General features: G+C 35.5%; 1 protein-coding gene across 2 annotated transcripts in view; it reads left to right on the top strand.

Moving 5' to 3' along the window:
- DST (dystonin) overlaps positions 1-19,508 on the top strand; it is a gene marked incomplete at its 5' end in the record, with an annotated part of 425,995 nt that overhangs the window by 256,363 nt on the left and 150,124 nt on the right. For both annotated transcript variants that reach the window (XM_081094138.1, XM_081094139.1), the window contains 20 exons: positions 197-351; positions 1,019-1,481; positions 1,571-1,699; positions 1,855-1,932; positions 2,016-2,177; positions 2,267-2,371; positions 4,713-4,808; positions 5,383-5,508; positions 6,120-6,272; positions 6,465-6,619; positions 6,861-6,987; positions 7,479-7,662; positions 8,607-8,764; positions 9,577-9,755; positions 10,272-10,410; positions 11,237-11,430; positions 12,838-13,000; positions 13,696-13,779; positions 15,819-15,926; positions 16,407-16,505. In XM_081094138.1, coding sequence (XP_080950264.1) covers positions 197-351; positions 1,019-1,481; positions 1,571-1,699; positions 1,855-1,932; positions 2,016-2,177; positions 2,267-2,371; positions 4,713-4,808; positions 5,383-5,508; positions 6,120-6,272; positions 6,465-6,619; positions 6,861-6,987; positions 7,479-7,662; positions 8,607-8,764; positions 9,577-9,755; positions 10,272-10,410; positions 11,237-11,430; positions 12,838-13,000; positions 13,696-13,779; positions 15,819-15,926; positions 16,407-16,505 — 3,057 coding nt within the window. The remainder of the gene's footprint in view (positions 1-196; positions 352-1,018; positions 1,482-1,570; positions 1,700-1,854; positions 1,933-2,015; positions 2,178-2,266; positions 2,372-4,712; positions 4,809-5,382; positions 5,509-6,119; positions 6,273-6,464; positions 6,620-6,860; positions 6,988-7,478; positions 7,663-8,606; positions 8,765-9,576; positions 9,756-10,271; positions 10,411-11,236; positions 11,431-12,837; positions 13,001-13,695; positions 13,780-15,818; positions 15,927-16,406; positions 16,506-19,508) is intronic.

The raw sequence follows: 19,508 nt of genomic DNA, 5'->3' as shown, positions 1-19,508 counted from the left end.
TTTGTCAACTGAAACTTAAGGTTTGTTAAATATTATGAGCAGAATTTGCTCTATGGAGAAATAGTCAACAGAGGCAAAACATATTTTTGAACCGTAAGGGAAAAAAGAGAACTCAGGTAGCCTTGTGTTCCAGTATATCTTACTGGTTTTGAAACTTTGTTTCATAAAATTAATATTGACTTCTCTTAAAATACAGGATTCTAAAAGATTAGAATCGGGGGTGCAGTTTCAGAATGAAGCAGAAATTGCCGGCTATATACTTGAATGTGAGAACCTCTTACGCCAGCATGTAATCGATGTGCAGATACTGATTGATGGAAAATACTACCATGCAGATCAGTTGGTACAGAGGTAAATGTGCTACTTACCTATTCATGCCCTGTCCTTTTGTTAAAAAAAACAGAGTTAAAAGTCTAGAGTTAAAACAAAACCTAGAGTTAAAAAAGCAAAAATTGTAAATGATGCTTTAATTCAGTTGTTCCACTTTTAGGAATCAATAACAATTTAGGAATTATAACAATAAAACATTTAAATAAATGCAGATAAAAAACTTTTGGTTTAGATGAGAAATGTTTTATAATAACAAAAAAATTTGGAAATTTCCTAAAGGTCAAATAAGAGGAGAATTATCACAGCATAGTTTAGTAATTATGTTCATTATAAATGGTAGTTATAAAAAAGACTGTGTGATAATGAAAGTGCTCATGGTACAATTCCATGAAAAAAATGTGGTGTAAAATTTTATCAATATGCTTAAAATGAATTTTTCAAATAATAGACTTTACTTAGCAGTTTAGATTAACAGAACAACTGGCTGGAAAGTACAGAGTTCCCATATGCCTCCTGATATGGCTCCTTCTCCTATTAACATCTTACATTAGTGTGATACATGTGTTACAATTGATGAACCAGTATTGACACATTATTGTTAACGAAAGTCCATAGTTTACCTTAGGGCTCGCTCTTTATAAAGAGTGCCATTTATATTCTAGCTCATCCCTTTTGATTTTCTTTTCAGGGTCGCAAAACTGCGCGATGACATTATGGCCTTAAGGAATGAATGTTCCTCAGTGTACAGCAAAGGACGCATGCTGACGACAGAACAGACGAAGCTCATGATATCAGGAATCACTCAAAGTTTAAACTCAGGATTTGCACAGACCTTAAACCCCAGTCTGAACTCAGGGCTGACCCAGAGTTTAACGCCTTCCCTGACCCCTTCTAGTGTGAAATCTGGCCTGTCATCAGGTCTGACTTCCCGCCTGACTCCATCCCTCACTCCAGTTTATACACCTGGTTTCCCAACAGGATTAGTTCCAAATTTCAATTCAGGAGTAGAGACAAATGCATTGCAAACCCTGAAGTTGATGCAGATCCGAAAGCCCCTTCTAAAGTCTTCTTTGTTGGATCAGAACTTAACAGAAGAGGAAATCAACATGAAATTTGTTCAGGATCTTTTGAATTGGGTTGATGAGATGCAGGTAAGAAAGTGTTTACCTGAAAGTTTCCATCTTTATTGCTATCAGTTTCTTTTTTTTTTTTTTTTAACCTAGAGTCTTCCTGTTTAAAGGGGCAGCTGGACCGCACTGAATGGGGATCAGATTTGCCAAGTGTTGAAAGCCATTTAGAAAATCATAAAAATGTTCACCGAGCTATTGAAGAATTTGAATGTAGCCTTAAAGAAGCTAAGATCAGTGAGGTATATGCATTCAAAATCTGTATCTATTTCATTTTAGCTTACTATTGTTTTGCTTTTCATGTAAAGACCATGTGAAAAGATAATAGATACATTGAGTAGGAATCAGAATTCTTCAAGATTCCTAACCTTGGTGTCTCTCTTATACCATGTTATAGATCCAAATGACGGCACCTCTTAAGCTAACTTATGCAGAAAAGTTGCACAGGTTAGAGAGTCTGTATGCAAAACTGTTGGTAAGTTTTTTTTTTTACATTTTCTGTTTCCTTTATCTCTGTTTGGCAAAGACATGATTCTTACAATGGTTTCCCTTATAAAGAACACATCCAGGAATCAGGAACGGCACCTTGATACCCTCCATAATTTTATAACTCGTGCCACGAATGAACTTATTTGGTTGAATGAAAAAGAAGAAGAGGAAGTTGCTTATGACTGGAGTGAAAGAAATACCCACATATCCCGGAAAAAAGATTACCATGCTGTAAGTGCAACTTCAGTAATTGAGTATTAAAGTGGTATTTCAGGTTTAGATCTTTTTCTAACACATTTCTGAACTCTTTCTTGAATTAGGAATTAATGAGAGAATTGGAGCAAAAGGAAGAAAATATTAAGTCAGTTCAGGAGATAGCAGAGCAGCTACTTCTGGAAAATCACCCCGCCCGATTAACTATTGAGGTGAGTCAGGAGGCGTAATAGTCATGCTTGAATATCCACATTCGATTATCACCCTACATTTTTTTTTTATTGTTGACAAATTGAAAAATGCCGACTATCCAATTTTTATTACAACCTGGCTCAACAGTGATGTTTCTGACACATCATACTGATTTGCCTTCACTTCCCTTGATCTATGTAAAGTAAAGGTGCCTTTGTCAACCCTGTAACCCAAGAGGCTAATTGCAGTAAATATGAAGGACCTTGACTTTTCAAGCTGTGATGTTTTATTTCCTCCTGCCTTGTGCCATTGCACAAGTGATGTAACCTTGCTAAGTCTCACCTACCTACCCAAATGGGAAAATTGCTTCTAACCTGAAGAGCTGTGGTGAGAATGAGAGCAATAATGTAAGGTTACTACTTAGTATAGTTTATGGTGCGTAGTATGTTCTTAAGATGTATTAACTACTGTTATTTAATTAATAATTGTACTTATGATCTAGTTTTGTGAGGTGCATTGAAATAACACCCTGGAAAGGCCTCACTGGAGTGCACATTTCTAATCCAGAAGGTGGAGGATTGATGTGGGATTTATCAGGTTGCCCGTGTGGCGGCGGCAGTGGTGGTGGCAGTGGTGGTGGTGGTGGTGGTGTGTTTAATTTTCTGGCCTGATATATACTGGTTAGAGTTAGTGAATTTCTAAATTTGACTAACAAGAGGGGGAGGAGAGGTTAGGTAAGGTGGCAAGGAGCATCAGACATGGATAGATGTGTGTTTCCAGAGGAAGATGCAGCTGTCCTTACAACAGGACGTGCTTCACAGTGTCTCAGTTGAGGAAAGAAATATCTTTGTTCACTGAAATCGTCATGACTCAAAAGATTAGTAAAATTTCAGGTCTCATTGGGGAGTTTTGGGAATGTTACATTTGACCTTCTTTTATATGAAAATAGGGTTTTGCATCCACATGAAATGCCAGATAGGAATCTTAAAGACACAAGAGCAGGAGGGATAATAGAGGAAGGAAATTAGAGTAATGAAGGGTCTGGATACACTTTTGTACGATGATAAACTAAAAATGGAATTGCCCTCAGAGTAGAGAGATGAAAGCTGTTAGGAAATATGATTATAGGTTAAGAATTGTGATGGAAATAGAAAATGTGGATGTGGACCTGATTACTTTTATATAGAAATGTTAATCTAATTACATGTTTCTTGGGGATAAGATTAGTCATCTTTATGATTCCATTGGCCTACGCAATGTCTTGTGGCTACGTGGATAATGGTTATCAACAATATTTCACATTTTATATGAAAAAGAAACTATTAATCTAACAATGCACAATAGGTCTTTTATAGCCATTTTACTCAAAGTGGCTTCACTTGGGGGAACAGGTAATATGATCATGACATGTTGCCAGATTTCCAGTGCAGTTGGAAATGCCCGTACATTCTGCTCAAAAGCTTGCCTTAACATCGGCTCAGCAGGAATGAGACTTTCCAAAAGGAGGAAGCATGATAGGCTTACTTAAAGCATCTAGAGCGCCCTCTTCTGGAAGGCAGTGAATTGCACCTTAAATATAAAAGGGTATTTCATGTTCCCCTAAGGAGGTATCTTATACAATATTTTTGCCCTCATGAAAGATATGCTTTGTCTTAAATAAAGGTTAAAGCAAACAGATGTTTTAATAAAAATTTCTAGTATTATGATTTTTATAACTCCAGAATTACAGTGATATAGGATTGATTGCATACTCTCTTCTCGACCCTACCACCACCCCCCTAAATATTTTCCTGGTAAAAACAAAGAAATTAATTCCCCCAGTCCCAACAGCTTCTGGCCTAGTTTTAGAAGCAAAAACAAAGAGAAAACTACAAGACCATATATTTTGTGTCAAAGGTGTATTTTATGATCCAGAAATACAAAAATTCAGAGAGAAGAAAGAAAGATGAAGGGACAATGTCATAAAGGAAAGAAAATGTGAGGATTCCATAGAGTAGAAAAAGTAGTAGTGAGAAAGGAGTAAAGGGTCAGCTTGCATCCATTTCAAATGTTAAATTTCCTTTTCATGTAAGATTAGCTTCCTCCATATATTTTAAGAAAAAAACAAACTTTTAAATTTGAAAGAAATTGACTGGACTGATTTAAAAAGTTGATATTTAAACTTCTAGGACTGGCTTTGGGCAAGTGATAATCTTAGATTAGAGGGACATTCACTACCCTAATTTTCAAGTCTTAATCTGCTAAAAAAAAAAAAAATCTTACCATCTATGTAGATAGTAGAGTCTTTTATCCTTTGAAAGCATTGCTGTGTATGTATGTCATTGTTCTCCCCACTGACAATGGCTGGGTTTTACCTCTCAGGCCTACCGAGCGGCAATGCAGACACAGTGGAGCTGGGTCTTGCAGCTCTGCCAGTGTGTGGAGCAGCACATAAAGGAGAACACGGCCTATTTCGAGGTATGTGATGGAATCACCACTTCTGTCCATGGCATTGTGATTTTGGCTGACTCACAGAGAATGCGTTCATCATTTATTGTCAGATGCATGTACCTAAGGTGCAGGGGAAATAAACTGAAATGTTTTGTTTGTAAGACATAAAGGTTACCTTGAAGCATTCTATTAAGGAGGAAATCCTTAATAAAAACAATCTTAAAGTATCAAAAAAACCTTTATTTTACAAATACATCTCTTACTAAGGAAGTATTTTCATTACAGAGAGTCATTACCAGGAACTCTTTTTAAAAATGTATTCTTCTTCAGAAGTTTTAAATTACTCTTGGACTTACACTCCTACCTAAGAATTGTTTGGAATCTAATAAACCTTGGACATTTATTGTTCATTCATAATTATCCAAGTTCAAGAGTTGTTATTTGGATAAAGGAGGGATGTGGCTATTTCGTTGCATTGTTTTGATTTTATTCTGTTCTCACCGATGCGGGGTACACACAGGGCCCTGGTAATTGAACTTGGTAACTCTGTACTTTATTGGCATATAATATACTTTAACTACCAGTTTTCATCTTTCCCTAGTTTTTCAATGATGCCAAAGAAGCCACTGATTACTTGAGGAATCTGAAAGATGCCATTCAGCGGAAGTACAGCTGTGATAGATCCAGCAGCATTCACAAGCTAGAAGACCTTGTTCAGGAATCAATGGTACTAAGAAGATTACCTAGGAGTTTCATTAGTAATGTAAAATGGGAATTCGGTAGTTTTTATTATATTTTTATAGGAAGCATGACTGAATATTTCATTAGTACTCTTGATAATTCCACTTTGTTCAATCAAGCATTTAAATATTCAGTTTTAGTATTTTTTGGTAGCCAAAAAATATGGCTTTATGATAGCTTTGATATTTTAAAATGCTTAAACTGTTTTGTGCGTGCGTGTGTCCGTTCATTCAAGTGCAAATACTTAAGTACTTTCTGTATCATAGGTACTGTTTTTGGTGCTGGAGGTAGAGTATGAACAAAACATAAGAAATCCCTACCCTCATGGTGCTTACAGGCTAGAGGTGGGCGTAGACAATAAACATGGTAAATCAGTAAAATATATGTGTTTGTTAGACAATAGTAAATGCTGAGGAGGAAGAAAACAATGAAACAAACAAAACCAGGGAAGGGAGATGTAAGAGGGGGCGGGGAGGGGTTGAAAGTTTAGACCTTGTGGTCAGGGCAGCTTCTCTGATGGTTGCATTTCTGTAAAGCCCCCAAACAACAGAGACCACAAGTCTTTTGCCATTTAAAATCATCTTATTTATTACTTAGGAGGAGAAAGAAGAGCTCTTGCAGTATAAAAGCACAGTGGCAAGCCTGGTGGGGAGAGCAAAAACCATAATTCAGCTGAAGCCGAGGAATCCTGACTGTCCACTCAAAACATCTATTCCAATCAAAGCCATCTGTGACTACCGACAAATTGAGGTACTTAAGCTCCTAGAAACAGACCAGTTTCTGGCCTTGCTCATATATTTAAAAAGTGAGGTCATATTGCTCACGGGTAAAATTTTCCACCTTAAGAAAAAACAACAAAAAGTAATCCCAAGATTGGGTATGGAAAAAAAGATTAGTCAACAATGATCTCATTTGGTTGTTCTATTCTTCATTTTAAACCAGATAACTATTTACAAAGACGATGAATGTGTTCTGGCAAACAACTCTCATCGTGCTAAATGGAAGGTCATCAGCCCCACGGGGAATGAGGCCATGGTCCCCTCTGTGTGCTTCTCAGTCCCTCCACCAAACAAAGAAGCCGTTGACTTTGCAAACAGGTTCGTGTGCATTAGCTAAAAACAGACCTCTGGTTTGGGAAGCTCTCTGAAGGTTAAAGAAATAATCAATACTTTGTCAGGGCCCACAGGATCAGAAGGATCTAAAACTAGCAAACATGGGCTATTTCACACCCACACATGCATACATTAAATTAAAAAAAAAGAAAGAAAAAAGAAATTGTAGCATGTGTTCAAAAGGGAGGGAAAAGGCTTAACCTGTGTTTTCTTTCATGTATTTCAGAATTGAACAACAGTACCAGAATGTCCTAACTCTTTGGCATGAGACTCACATAAACATGAAGAGTGTAGTATCCTGGCATTATCTCATCAATGAAATTGATAAAATTCGAGCTAGCAATGTGGCTTCAGTAAGTGTAATTCTACACATCAACCTAATCTGTCCAAAAATGTGAAGTGCCTTGTCATGAAGAGTAGAGTTTGTCTTTGCTGTACAATAGGATGGAGTCCAGCGGAGCCAGTATTCGTTCATTCATTCAATGCTATATCTGTTATATACTTGCTATTTACAGGGCACTTTCTAAGAATTGGGGTCATCTGGAGATCACATATTTCACTTAGTGCTTATATTTTGATAGGGAGACAGGATATAGTGTTTGGACTTCTAGAGATGAGTCCAGTTTAATTTCATTTAATGAGTTTTAGAGTCTTGTTCTTCTTTGTTTTTTTTTAAAACCTGAAATTGTTAGCAAAGAGGAAAATTAATTTCAAATGGTTCTTGTATTTATGGCTAATTGATTTGAACTGGCCTATACCATGAAACTTTAACCTGAGATCTGTCCTATTTAATTTTAACTCAGTACTATAGTCACTCAATTATATGGTCATTGGTCTTCTCTAGATAAAGACAATGTTACCTGGTGAACATCAGCAAGTACTGAGTAATCTACAGTCTCGTTTTGAAGATTTTCTGGAAGATAGCCAGGAATCCCAGATATTTTCAGGCCCAGATATCACACAGCTGGAAAAGGAGGTTAATGTGTGTAAGCAGTATTACCAAGAACTTCTGAAATCTGCAGAAAGAGGTAAAGCATGGGCATCCTTGTCTCTCTCCCCCGCCCCCCATAGATGTTTAATACAGGCTATTTCCTGTTCGGAATGGGAATTTCAGTCTTAGGTGTGTTATGCTACCTATCAGCCTGTGATAGGTAGACACAGTTGTGGAAAAATTAAAAGCATCTTTCAGGTGGGAATATGCAAAAAGGGATTCATTTTTTCTAGTTGATGAATTAAGAAAAAAATGCCAACCAAATAGTATGACAAATGATGGCATCTTAATGCATCTGCTTTTCAACATTTTCATGATTTTGCAATGTAGTGTTCAGAATGATGATCTTTTCATTTCAGAAAAGCTTCAGTTATTTTTCCATGTACCAAACTTGGACTTGAAAAATGACTTCCTTCTTTAGAGGATCTTTAGATTCACAGCAAAACTGAGAGGAAGGTGTAGAGATTATCCATAACCAAACTGGGGTTTTACACAAGGGAAAGGAAAAGATTTTTGTCTAGTTAATTTTCGTTTAATATAAATCTTAATCTAAACTCTTTTGATATTACTTAGAGACAAAAGCTGTATTAGTAATATTCTATTTTTAAAAATTTTAAACATGAACATATTTTAATCTACCTTTCATTTTAAGGATTTTTATTTAATTTTTTGGGTAATCTGCAACTAATTCAATTCACATTTTCCTGAACATAAAAGAGCAATATATTACTTTCCTTGGACATGATACAATAGAAATGTGTACTTCAAATGGCATTAGAGAAATGTTATTAACTCTTTGTAAATTGTAAGGTCACTATTTTAAGGTTTATATCCTTAGGGTGGGTTTGTGGTGATATCTGGTAACATTAGTCTGACTCACTATGTTCCAGTAGTAATAAAACTGCCATAATAAAACATGAGCAAGAGCATCCAAATGATAGAAAACAAGATGTTTTCCAAACATTATATTTACGTTCACAGAGGAGCAAGAAGAATCAGTTTATAATCTCTACATCTCTGAAGTGAGAAACATTAGACTGCGGTTAGAGAACTGTGAAGATCGGTTGATCAGACAGATCCGAACTCCACTGGAAAGAGACGATTTGCATGAAAGTGTGTTCAAAATCACAGAGCAGGAGGTGAGATTTGTAAATGTGTTGGGGTAAAATTTAACTTAAAGTCAATTACTATCTTAATAACAGCCAACTCCTATAACTTCTTACATACTCAACTTTGCCCAGTGATCACTTCATAAGGTCTGATTATGCTCTTATGGCTTATTGTGAACCAGCATTCTTTAATTGAGTTCTACCTCTGACTCAGGTAAATAGGTTCCCTTTTACCTATCATGGTGGAGGCTGTAAGGGCTTCTCACAGTGCAAATCATTAGACGTTTATTGACCATATGCTACATGCAAAAGCACTAAGTTAGATAATTGGGCTTGAAAAGATGAGCAATAAGGGAATTATTGATAACAAAACTTGATACTATGGCTTAGTTCTTTGATAAAGAAAAAGTAAAGAATATGCATAATTTTTAAGTCAATGATCATAATGTAAAACGTGAGTTTTAAAACTGTTGAAAGAGCCCTGGCTGGTGTTGCACAGTGGTTAGAGTGTCAGCCTGCACACGGGAGGTTGAGGGTTCAATTGTCAGTCAGGGGCATGTACCTGGGTTCGATCCCCGGCCGGGTTGGGGCGCCTGCGGGAGGCAACCAATCCATGTGTCTCACATCAATGTTCCTCCCTCTCCCTCTCTCTATACCTCTCTCCCTCTGTTTCCCCCTTTGTCTTCTCCTCCGTCCCTCCCTTCCACTCTCTAAAAATCAATGGAAAAAATATCCTCAGATGAGGATTAACAACAAATAAGCAAATAAACACAAACTGTTTAAAGAAAGATGCCCCATCTGGAGTGAAAACCTAATACCAATGTTTGTTCTCTCTTTCATAGAAACTAAAGAAAGAGCTGGAGCGTCTTAAAGATGATTTGGGAACAATCACAAATAAATGTGAAGACTTTTTCAGTCAGGCAGCAGCCTCTGCGTCAGTCCCCACCTTACGCTCTGAGCTCAGTGTGGTCCTTCAGAACATGAGCCAAGTCTACTCCATGTCTTCCATCTACATAGAGAAGTACGTGACCACTGTCTCAATGTAAACTTGCTTCAGACAACTGCCCTATTTTTACATCTGTGCTGCACATTTAAAATATTCATCTTATGAATATTTGTAATTCACTTTTATTTTCTCTTACCAATATATTAAGTATTTCTATAGATTTACGATGCTTCTTCATGTTGAAAGGGAATGTGCCACAGAGATTAAGGCGCAGTGTATGATCTTCCCACATTTTGCCTAAAGTTTTAATAGCTCTGCTGTTGAGTCTGTAGGATTTTTCCTCTCAAGCTTGGTCTAACCAAGGCTTGAAAGAAGACCATCTTATCTTGGAATCTCTTGCTAAATATCACTTGTGGTCCATACTGTCTGTCTATCAAGAAGACAGTCAGCTGACTCTGTCTTACACGTAATGTGTCAGTGTTCCAACATGAAGAACATGCTAAATTATGTATCATAATGGTGCTTCAGGACTGCATTATGGGAAAATAAACATTTACCAATAGAAGGCTGTTGTTTAATTCTCCTTATTAGGTTGAAAACTGTTAATTTGGTGTTAAAATACACTCAAGCTGCAGAAGCCCTTGTAAAACTCTATGAAATGAAACTGTGTGAAGAAGAAGCAGTGACAGCAGACAAGAATAATATTGAGAATCTAATAAGTACTTTAAAGGTATGAGTCTCACCTTTGGCTGTTTTTCAAGATCATACTCTAAAAGTATTTCTCTAGCATTTCAATCTTCAAACGTCAACTGTTAAATATCTTAATTTGATTATATTTACATTCATTCTGTTGGCATATCTCTATAATGCCATAGCTTACTGCAGATAAGTATGTTCAGGCATTTGTAATTTGAGGAGAGATCTTGAAAGTTTGAATCTTCTTGACAATAGCTTTTTATAATCAGTTCATATTGGCAGCAAGAGGAGTTGAAGCTAAAAATTAAATTATTTGTAATTTATTCTCTTGCTGAAAGAGACAGTTATTTTAAAAGTCAAAGAGGCAAATAGAGGAATTAATCTAAGAAAGGAAAAAGACTGGTGGTTGTACTCATTTGTATCTGTAAATGTGTATAAAGAACTGAGTGTAACTATTGCAAAACAATGGTGCAAAGTTATCAGTGATTTTTAATGTGTACATTCATTTTTAAGCAATGAAATTAGTAACTATCTTAAACATAAACAATGAAAACAACTTACGGAAGTAGCAGACTTGCTTATGGAATATATTTTGCTCTATTGATATGTAAATTTCATTAGGCTGAACTTTATTAAATTGTCAGGTGTTTTTTTAAGATCAAAGTGCAATCAAATATTGACAATCTCATCAGGTTCAACCTAATACATTATTTTTGTATATGAAAGATACTTTTTCCTTTCTCTGATTTTATAGCAGTCAAGTAACTGCTATAAATAAATTATAAAATTAGGTAAATAATGTGTTTGCCCAGTGGGTGGTTGACACATTTTTATAACTTTCACCTATTAATGTATTTTAGCAATGGCGGGCTGAAGTAGATGAAAAGAGAGAGGTATTCCACTCATTGGAGGATGAGCTGCAGAAGGCTAAAGCCATCAGTGATGAAATGTTTAAGACATACAAAGAACGGGACCTTGATTTTGACTGGCACAAAGAAAAGGCTGATCAGTTAGCCGAAAGATGGCAAAATGTTCATGTTCAGATTGACAACAGGTTAGTATCTTTTTTTTGTTCAGGCTTAGTAAAGATTTAATGTATATCCTTATATCTAGGTAAAATCTAAACTTATTAGGCTGTTTTAAAATCTCTTATATATAGTTAATTTCATATTCATAGTTAATTTTGACATATACTTAACTAGAGGCCCGGTGCACAAAATTCATGCACCAGTATGGTCCCTAGGCCTCGCTGGTGATCAGGGCCTGTTGGGGCCTTCTGGCTGCTGGCTGGGGCCTCCCTTCCCCAGCTTCCAGCTGCTGGCCGGGGCCTCCCTTCCCCAGCTGCTGGTTGGACCTTCCTTCATTCCCTGCTGCCCCCTGGTGGTCAGCGCACAGCATAGTGAGCAGTCAAACTCCCGAGGGGACACTTTGCATATTAGCCTTTTATATATAGAGATTGTGTTCACTTCAAGAGCTCTATCTAACTATATTTATTTCTTAAATGTTGGATTTAAATAAGACATTTAACTTCAAAATAAATATTTTCAATTTTATGTTATTAAAACTATTGATATACTCTGGTATTTGGATAGTTAATCTACTTGCTTTTTTTCTGAAGGGTAAAACAATATAGTTCTCCATTTATTACAGCTTACAATATTCAAACACAATATTTAAATAATTCAAAATTGCTCCCAACTTACAAGACTTAGTAAGAACATGAGCCGTGTAGCACTCAATACTAGACCTAAGAAGTGTAAAGAAATTGCAGTGACCTGATGTTCACTTTTAGGGAAGATATAAGAACATTGAAAATAAATAAAATTAAAAAAAAGTGAAAGGAAATTAGATGGTTTTAGGTCTCCATCTTAAAGGAAACAGAATAGTGTCTTTTCTCATTAATTTCATATTTACATTAATGCAAAGAAAATGCTTTTATGATATAGGACCATTCTTGAGAAGTAAAATTATATTCAAATATAGAATATCTCATCTCAATAACATATGTGATTTGTAGGTTTAATTTAGTGATTTTAAATCATAGAGACTGAAGCATTTAATCACAACTCCTGGAAAGCCCTCTCTCAGTCCATGTTGAACCATTCATTGAACTATCTTGTCCTTATTTCTAAAGTGAACTTCCGTTTGATGCAAGCTTTGGGTATTCAAAGCATGCTGATTGATAATGGTTATGGTTAAGTTTCCAGTTTTCCTGCTTTTTAGCTTTAGTCTCTGGGGCTTGTCCCTAGGATAATCACATGTACAACTCCATAAATAAAATATTTAGATTGAACCCGAGCCAATGTGATTGCCCTTAGAGATGTGCTTCAGGGTGCTGTACCCTTGAGTTGTTGTGCTGAGTGCATTGCAGTACAGTTATTCTGTCTCTCCCTTCTTCACTACACCTATCACCCTTCTAATGGACACTATTGGAAACTGACTATTTTGTTATGTTTTTTAGGTTACGGGACTTAGAAGGCATTGGCAAATCGCTGAAGTACTACAGAGATACCTATCACCCTTTAGATGACTGGATCCAACAAGTTGAAATTACTCAGAGAAAGATTCAGGAAAACCAGCCTGAAAATAGTAAAACCCTAGCCACACAGCTGAATCAACAGAAGGTATGTGAACACAATTCCCTGTGCTAGGGCTGTGTCTGCCTTTGGTCAGTAATGACCTTTATCTTCCTTTTCTTGTTAAAAGAAGAAGCAAAAAGCTATTTGGAAGAAGGTAGGAAAAATCAGAAATATTAAAATCTCGCAATGCAGACCTACACATATCACTTACTTTGATTTCTTGGAAGTCATTTTGAAAGCATAAGGAATAAGAAGGTAACATGTTGGGGTAATTTTCAAATTCCTAGTGATCATTTAATCATAGTATGGAAATCTCTTTGGTAGTAGGTGGTCACAGTAGTTTTGTGGGATCCTAAATAAATGAAAATGGTTAGTGGTAGAAAATTAAACAGCCATATTGGACAGGAAGTTCAATGCTTTGAGATTTCTTTTTTCTTGAGGAGCCAATAATTTTTTAGCTCTGTTATGATCAGGAATAGGTGGGGGCTTAAGTCTACTTTTGACTGTCTTTTATGAAGTTTTGTACTTTCTGCTTTGAGAGCCCCATGTGGGTGGGTCACTTATATGGCTTAATCTAGAAGTTTGTGGTTTACCCATTAGGCATAGTACATATTATGTGCTAAGGGTTAAGGAGCTATACTTTTAAATGATGTGGATATTTCTTAGTTCCTGAGCATCTTAAGTAGTTGAGTAGCATAGAATCCCTTGTCCTTTTTCGTCTAAATTGTGTGTATTTATAGATGCTGGTGTCAGAAATAGAAATGAAACAGAGCAAAATGGATGAATGTCAGAAATATGCAGAACAGTACTCAATTGCAGTGAAGGTACGTGGATTCTGTTATTTACTTCTATCAAATTTAATATTTGGGCATACGATTCTACATTGAACTTTCAAAGGCTTTACAAGTCATTTCACTCTTGTGTTAACAAGTGAAAACAGAGAGTCTTCATTTGAAAACCTTTTGATACTACGTACCTTCTAATTCTTTGACATCTGAGTCACATGGCAGCCCCTGGTTTATTTACTTTTCCTATGTTACACAGCACATGCACACATGTCCCTCTAAACACATAAGAAATACAGAGCTCTGAAATTAATTTCATTTAAAATACATATTTTTATTGATTTCGAGGAGGAAGAGAGAGGGAGAGAGATAGAAACATCAATGATGAGAGAGAATCACTGATCAGCTGCCTCCTGCACACGCCCTACTGGGGATCGAGTCTGCAACCCGGGCATGTGCCCTGACTGGGAATCGAATCATAACCTCCTGGTTAATAGGCCGATGCTCAACTGCTGAGCCATACCAGCTGGGCTAAAATTCATTTCTTAAAATATAAACATATATATATATATATATACACATAATATTATATATATATATATATATATATATATATACACACATATATATACATATATATGTGTGTGTGTGTGTGTGTGTGTATATATATGTATTATTGATTTCAGAGAGGAAGGGAGAGGGAGAAATAGAAACATCAAGGATGAGAGAGAATCATTGATCGGCTGCCTCCTGCACGGCCCCCACTGGGGATTGAGCCCGCAACCCGGGCATGTGCCCTTGGCCAGAGTCGAACCTGGGACCCTTCAGGCCGCAGGCCAATGCTCTATCCACTGAACCAAACCGGCTAGGGCAGGGGTGGGCAACCTTTTTGTAAGTGCGTGCCAAAACCAGCAAAATCTCTGACTCAAAATTCTTCTGCGTGCCAACCCTAATTTTTTGAGAACGTGTTACGCCTACTTGTTATCTCTTAAGGTGTACGTATGTGAAGAACCTTGAAGAAATAATAAAATTCATTCGAGCGACAAAAACACAGTATATGATGATGAAAAACACATTTATTTTTTAATGTATACATGTACACTGGTAGTTCGACAGAAAACTTTATGACTCCGTTTGATATTATCAGTGGAACTTATGCTGCTGCATCACTAATGACAGAGATGTTACATCAGGTTTATATTTTGTGACCTTCAGAGAGATGCACGAGCTACTACTTTCATCCGTCAGGCTACTCCTATTACGAGACTTAACAAAGTTCATCACTGAGAACAAAGATTCACAAGCATATGTGGATGAAACCAAAACACTGGTCGGATCTAGGAAGGCAGGGAGAGTTAAGGCAGAGGCATAGAAATTGCTCTTCCCCTCTCTCGCCAATCCATGTCTGTGGTCTTTAAGATAACTTGTTATGTAAAATCATTTATCTAAGATGAACTGAATTTATCTGAAAAATAAAAAAGTCGATATTAAGAAAAAAATTGTAAATGGAAGATTATAAGAGAGGGTTTTGTGTGCCAGCAAAAGTTACTGGTGTGCCATGTTTGGCACGCGTGCCAGGGGTTGCCCACCCCTGGGCTAGGGCTAAAATTCATTTCTTAGTCACTTTGTGCCCCCACCCTCCCTGCTTCCCTCTTTCTCTCCTTCTCTCACCCTTGGTCTTGCTTTCTCTCTCCTTTCTTTAACAGTGCTAGAGTATCCCATTAAAGAACCTATAACATTTTCTGTTCTCATGCACTGTGAAGTCTTCAATAATATATCATCTTTAGCCACCCAGATGCCCATTGCCATTGCCTAGCTAGAGGAGAGGGAGGCTGAGTGTAACTAGCATCTTGTACTAAATGTTTCCATGAGTTTCTAAAGAGACTTAGGAACTTTCCTCACCACCCTAAATGTTTCTGATTTTATTACCACTGTGTGAACATGTCAGGATTTGATAGGTTTCTAAAAGTATTGTTTTGTGATATTTTCTTTTAAGGTTATTCAGTGAAACTAAGATTCATTAGGAAGCTTTAGCTCTTTGCTTTAATTAAGTTCATCTCATTGACTCCTTTATCCAGGACTACGAATTACAAACAATGACCTACCGGGCCATGGTAGATTCACAGCAAAAGTCTCCAGTGAAACGCCGGAGAATGCAGAGCTCCGCAGATCTCATCATCCAAGAGGTAATACAAGTACCGCAGAGAAGGGAGGGAGTGTAAAAGAGAAAAACAGTACTTGAAAAATTTTATATTATAAAATGTACATGGAAACTTTATCATTTTAACCATTTTTAAGTGCACAATTCAGTGGCATTCAGTACACTCATAATATTCTGCAGCCTTGACTACTAACCATTTCCAGAAAATTTTCAATGTTCCAAAAAGAAAGTTTCTACCTATAAACTACACTTGATAAAAATCTTTAATCAGGATTAATTGTTAATTGTAGATTATAATAAATGTACTTCTTGATGAGGTTTAGAAGAAAACTGCCATTTAGTATGGTTTGCACAACAGTAATAAGCTCATTCCAGTTTCTATTACTGGGGGTTGTGTACTTTGCTTTCAAAAGGCCTACTTAATATTGTAATTGTTACTTAACGTTTATTCAACTCATGTAGGGCATCTGGAGATTATGTTTTTATTATTCTTTTCTTATTGCAGTTCATGGACCTACGAACACGATATACTGCTCTGCTCACGCTCATGACACAATATATTAAATTTGCTGGTGATTCATTGAAGAGGCTGGAAGAGGAAGAGGTAACCATTAAGTATGAACAGCTAACTAAAAAGGAAGTATATAGTATGGTTTGGAAAAACAAAAATGGTTTCATGGTAAATTTATATGGTTGAGAACTGATATGTAGGTAATTGTTTAATTATAAAATTATAATGTACAAGAGTAGAGACCTAGGATTTTTTAACATTTTAAAGATTTTCCTAAATAGAACATTTTTATTTTCGCCATAGGACTCTAATATGATAGGATTAATGTCTTAAGTGGTTCTACTTAAATTATGAAATTTTGACACTGGTGGGATTTTTCTCAGTTGTCTCACAGTTGAGAAGTATACTTTGAAGTATAGTTACTACTGTTACAATGCCTGCAGAAATACTGTATAAACAAATTTGTTTTATGAATTTTAAATTAATTTACATCTTCAAGGATATAAAACATAAAAGTTTTAATTTAGAAGTAGTAGGTGTTTGTACAAAATGATAGTACTTTTTAAGAATTGCGCAGTATTTATTTATTTATTTATTTGCCAAAAAGATATGGTATATAGTAAAACTATTTAAGTACCTTTCTAATTTGGAGAAATTCTATAGCTTGGATTTTGCATTTAAAAATATATTCACAAATAGAATAAGGAGTTGTTTATAAATATCTTGTCATAAAAGGCTATTATATATACTTTTGAAGGGATTATGCTATGCTCTGTTATCTTGGTATGATTTCTATTCATAACTTTAGAACAGACAAAAATAGTAGACTGAATGCTAAAATTAGTAAATTGTGGGGCATTAGTCATTTTAAATTGTACTGTTGTTGAAAACTCTGAAGATAATTATACTTAATATAACTGTTCATATAATGAGAGAACCAAAACAGCAGTACATGTCTAATAGCTGTTACATTCCTAGTTTCTAAAAATGTCCCTGCTTTTGTAAACTATTTTAGTCTGTTCAATGTTAACAGTTTTCTGCAACTAAATCACTAACATAGCTCATTGCACGTCTTTATAACTAGCTTTCTTTGTGCTTAGAAAGGAGAATCAGAGTATTTGTGACCATCCAAATAATTGGCATACATCTCTCATTTATGGAAGAACATCCATAATTTTACGTATTTTTACTTTTTAAGGGATACAATTCCATTTTAAATGGCATACCGGTCTTTTAAATTATATTTTAGTAGTTTAATTTAAAATAAAATAATTTAAGTCCTTTTTTATAGAATATATCTTATTGCACATATGTGAGCCACTTTGCTCAGTTTATCTGATGAGATAGAATAAAGTTGATAGAATCAAATGGTATTTCACAAAGCCTGAATATTTACAAATTATGCCTGTCATCCTTTGAAACGAAAAGGAATGATAGTGAATTGAAGACAAAACAATATAGGCGATGCAAAGACTGTAATGTAAAATAGATTTTAAAAGTTCCTGAATAAAATTTACCACTTAGGAATCATATTAGTGGAATGCAAAGGATATCCTTTATAAAAGATATATAGCTCAGTTTTTAGACTCCAAAGAGTAGAGTTTCTGAAACCAAGTCTGTGAGGAGCCACATGGGAAACCTTAGTCTGAGAGCAGAACTTTTCATAATAAACATTAGAATCAAAGAGGGATGCAAGTTAATTTCAGAAGATAATACCAAATTAGAAATGAAAGTAGAGTATCTGTTATGGGTATTAGATGGATAAAGAGATTTTCTAGTCTATATTTAGAGCAAAGTACTGTATATTAAAGGTTAATTTCTAAGATTAAAGGACAGCATGTCTCCTTCGGGAAAAGTTAGAGAAAACTGAGGGAGTTATTTTTATATGAGTAAGTTTGAGATCTACAGGAAAGCAAATCAATAAGACTGAATGATTTTTGGTAATTTTTATAGTATTTGCTAAAAATTTCAGAATATTTAGACAATGTGAGATTACTAAACAGTACAGTTACTTTAATTAAGATACGGAGGATTCAACAACATTTTTTTCCCCAAGAGATTTTTTTTATTTTTCAAACTTTGAACATAACTAAGAAAAAAAGGCTCAAAACTTCTTAGCAATAGCTAAGTTTTAAAGAGGGGTTGATAAGAAATGAGAAATACCCTATTAGAAATCAACAACTCAATAAATATTGAAAATTTAGTATTGCAGACTTGTATGAGATTTGTTTTATATGAATTCTTATTTAAACCATATTTAGGTTAGCAAAGGAAACAACTGAAGTTCTTGTCAAAATTATTGGGAATCAAGAAATTAGAGGAAGCAAAATAAGATACATGGTCTATAGCAGCCGTGGGCAAACTACGGCCCGCGGGCCAGATCCGGCCCGTTTGAAATGAATAAAACTAAAAAAAAAAAGACCGTACCCTTTTATGTAATGATGTTTACTTTGAATTTATATTAGTTCACACAAACACTCCATCCATGCTTTTGTTCCGGCCCTCCGGTCCAGTTTAAGAACCCATTGTGGCCCTCGAGTCAAAAAGTTTGCCCACCTCTGGTCTATAGTGTAAATTAAATTACTGAAATTCACCAAAGCTTTTCAATTTACAAAAAAAAAAAAAAAAAAAAAAAAAAAAAAAAAAAAAAAAAAATCTCTCTAGAATCATTTTCCTATTCTTATTTAAACTGTTTATAATTATGATTTTGGGTTGATGATATGAAACTAACAACCTTATGGTGTTAATAAAGAGAAATTAAGTTGTAATGAAGAACTAGCCCTGACCATGTAGTTCTGTAGTCAATGCAAAGTCTACTCCTCCCAGTTGAGATTGATCTGTCATTAACAGAGTAAAAAAAATATTCTTACATTTTATTCTATACAGAGCTGAATCCCTAAGAATATTTTAACAAGCATTCTATTTAACAAATATCTTTGTATTTACGGAGTATCTAAAGGTACTTGTCCAGGTGGATTCCTAGGAGGCATGTCATTAACAAGAACAACAAAGTCTGTGAGTATGTGAAGCACATATTTTCTAAAGCCACCAGGGACTGTAGCTGCCTTTGCATTAGCAATTCCGATGGTAATTGTC

The sequence above is a fragment of the Myotis nattereri genome, assembly GCF_964212035.1.
Source record: "Myotis nattereri genome assembly, chromosome: 6".
In the NCBI taxonomy this organism is placed as follows: domain Eukaryota; kingdom Metazoa; phylum Chordata; class Mammalia; order Chiroptera; family Vespertilionidae; genus Myotis; species Myotis nattereri.
The sequence above is the reverse complement of the archived record's forward strand: the minus strand, read 5'-3'. Positions and strand labels throughout refer to the sequence as shown.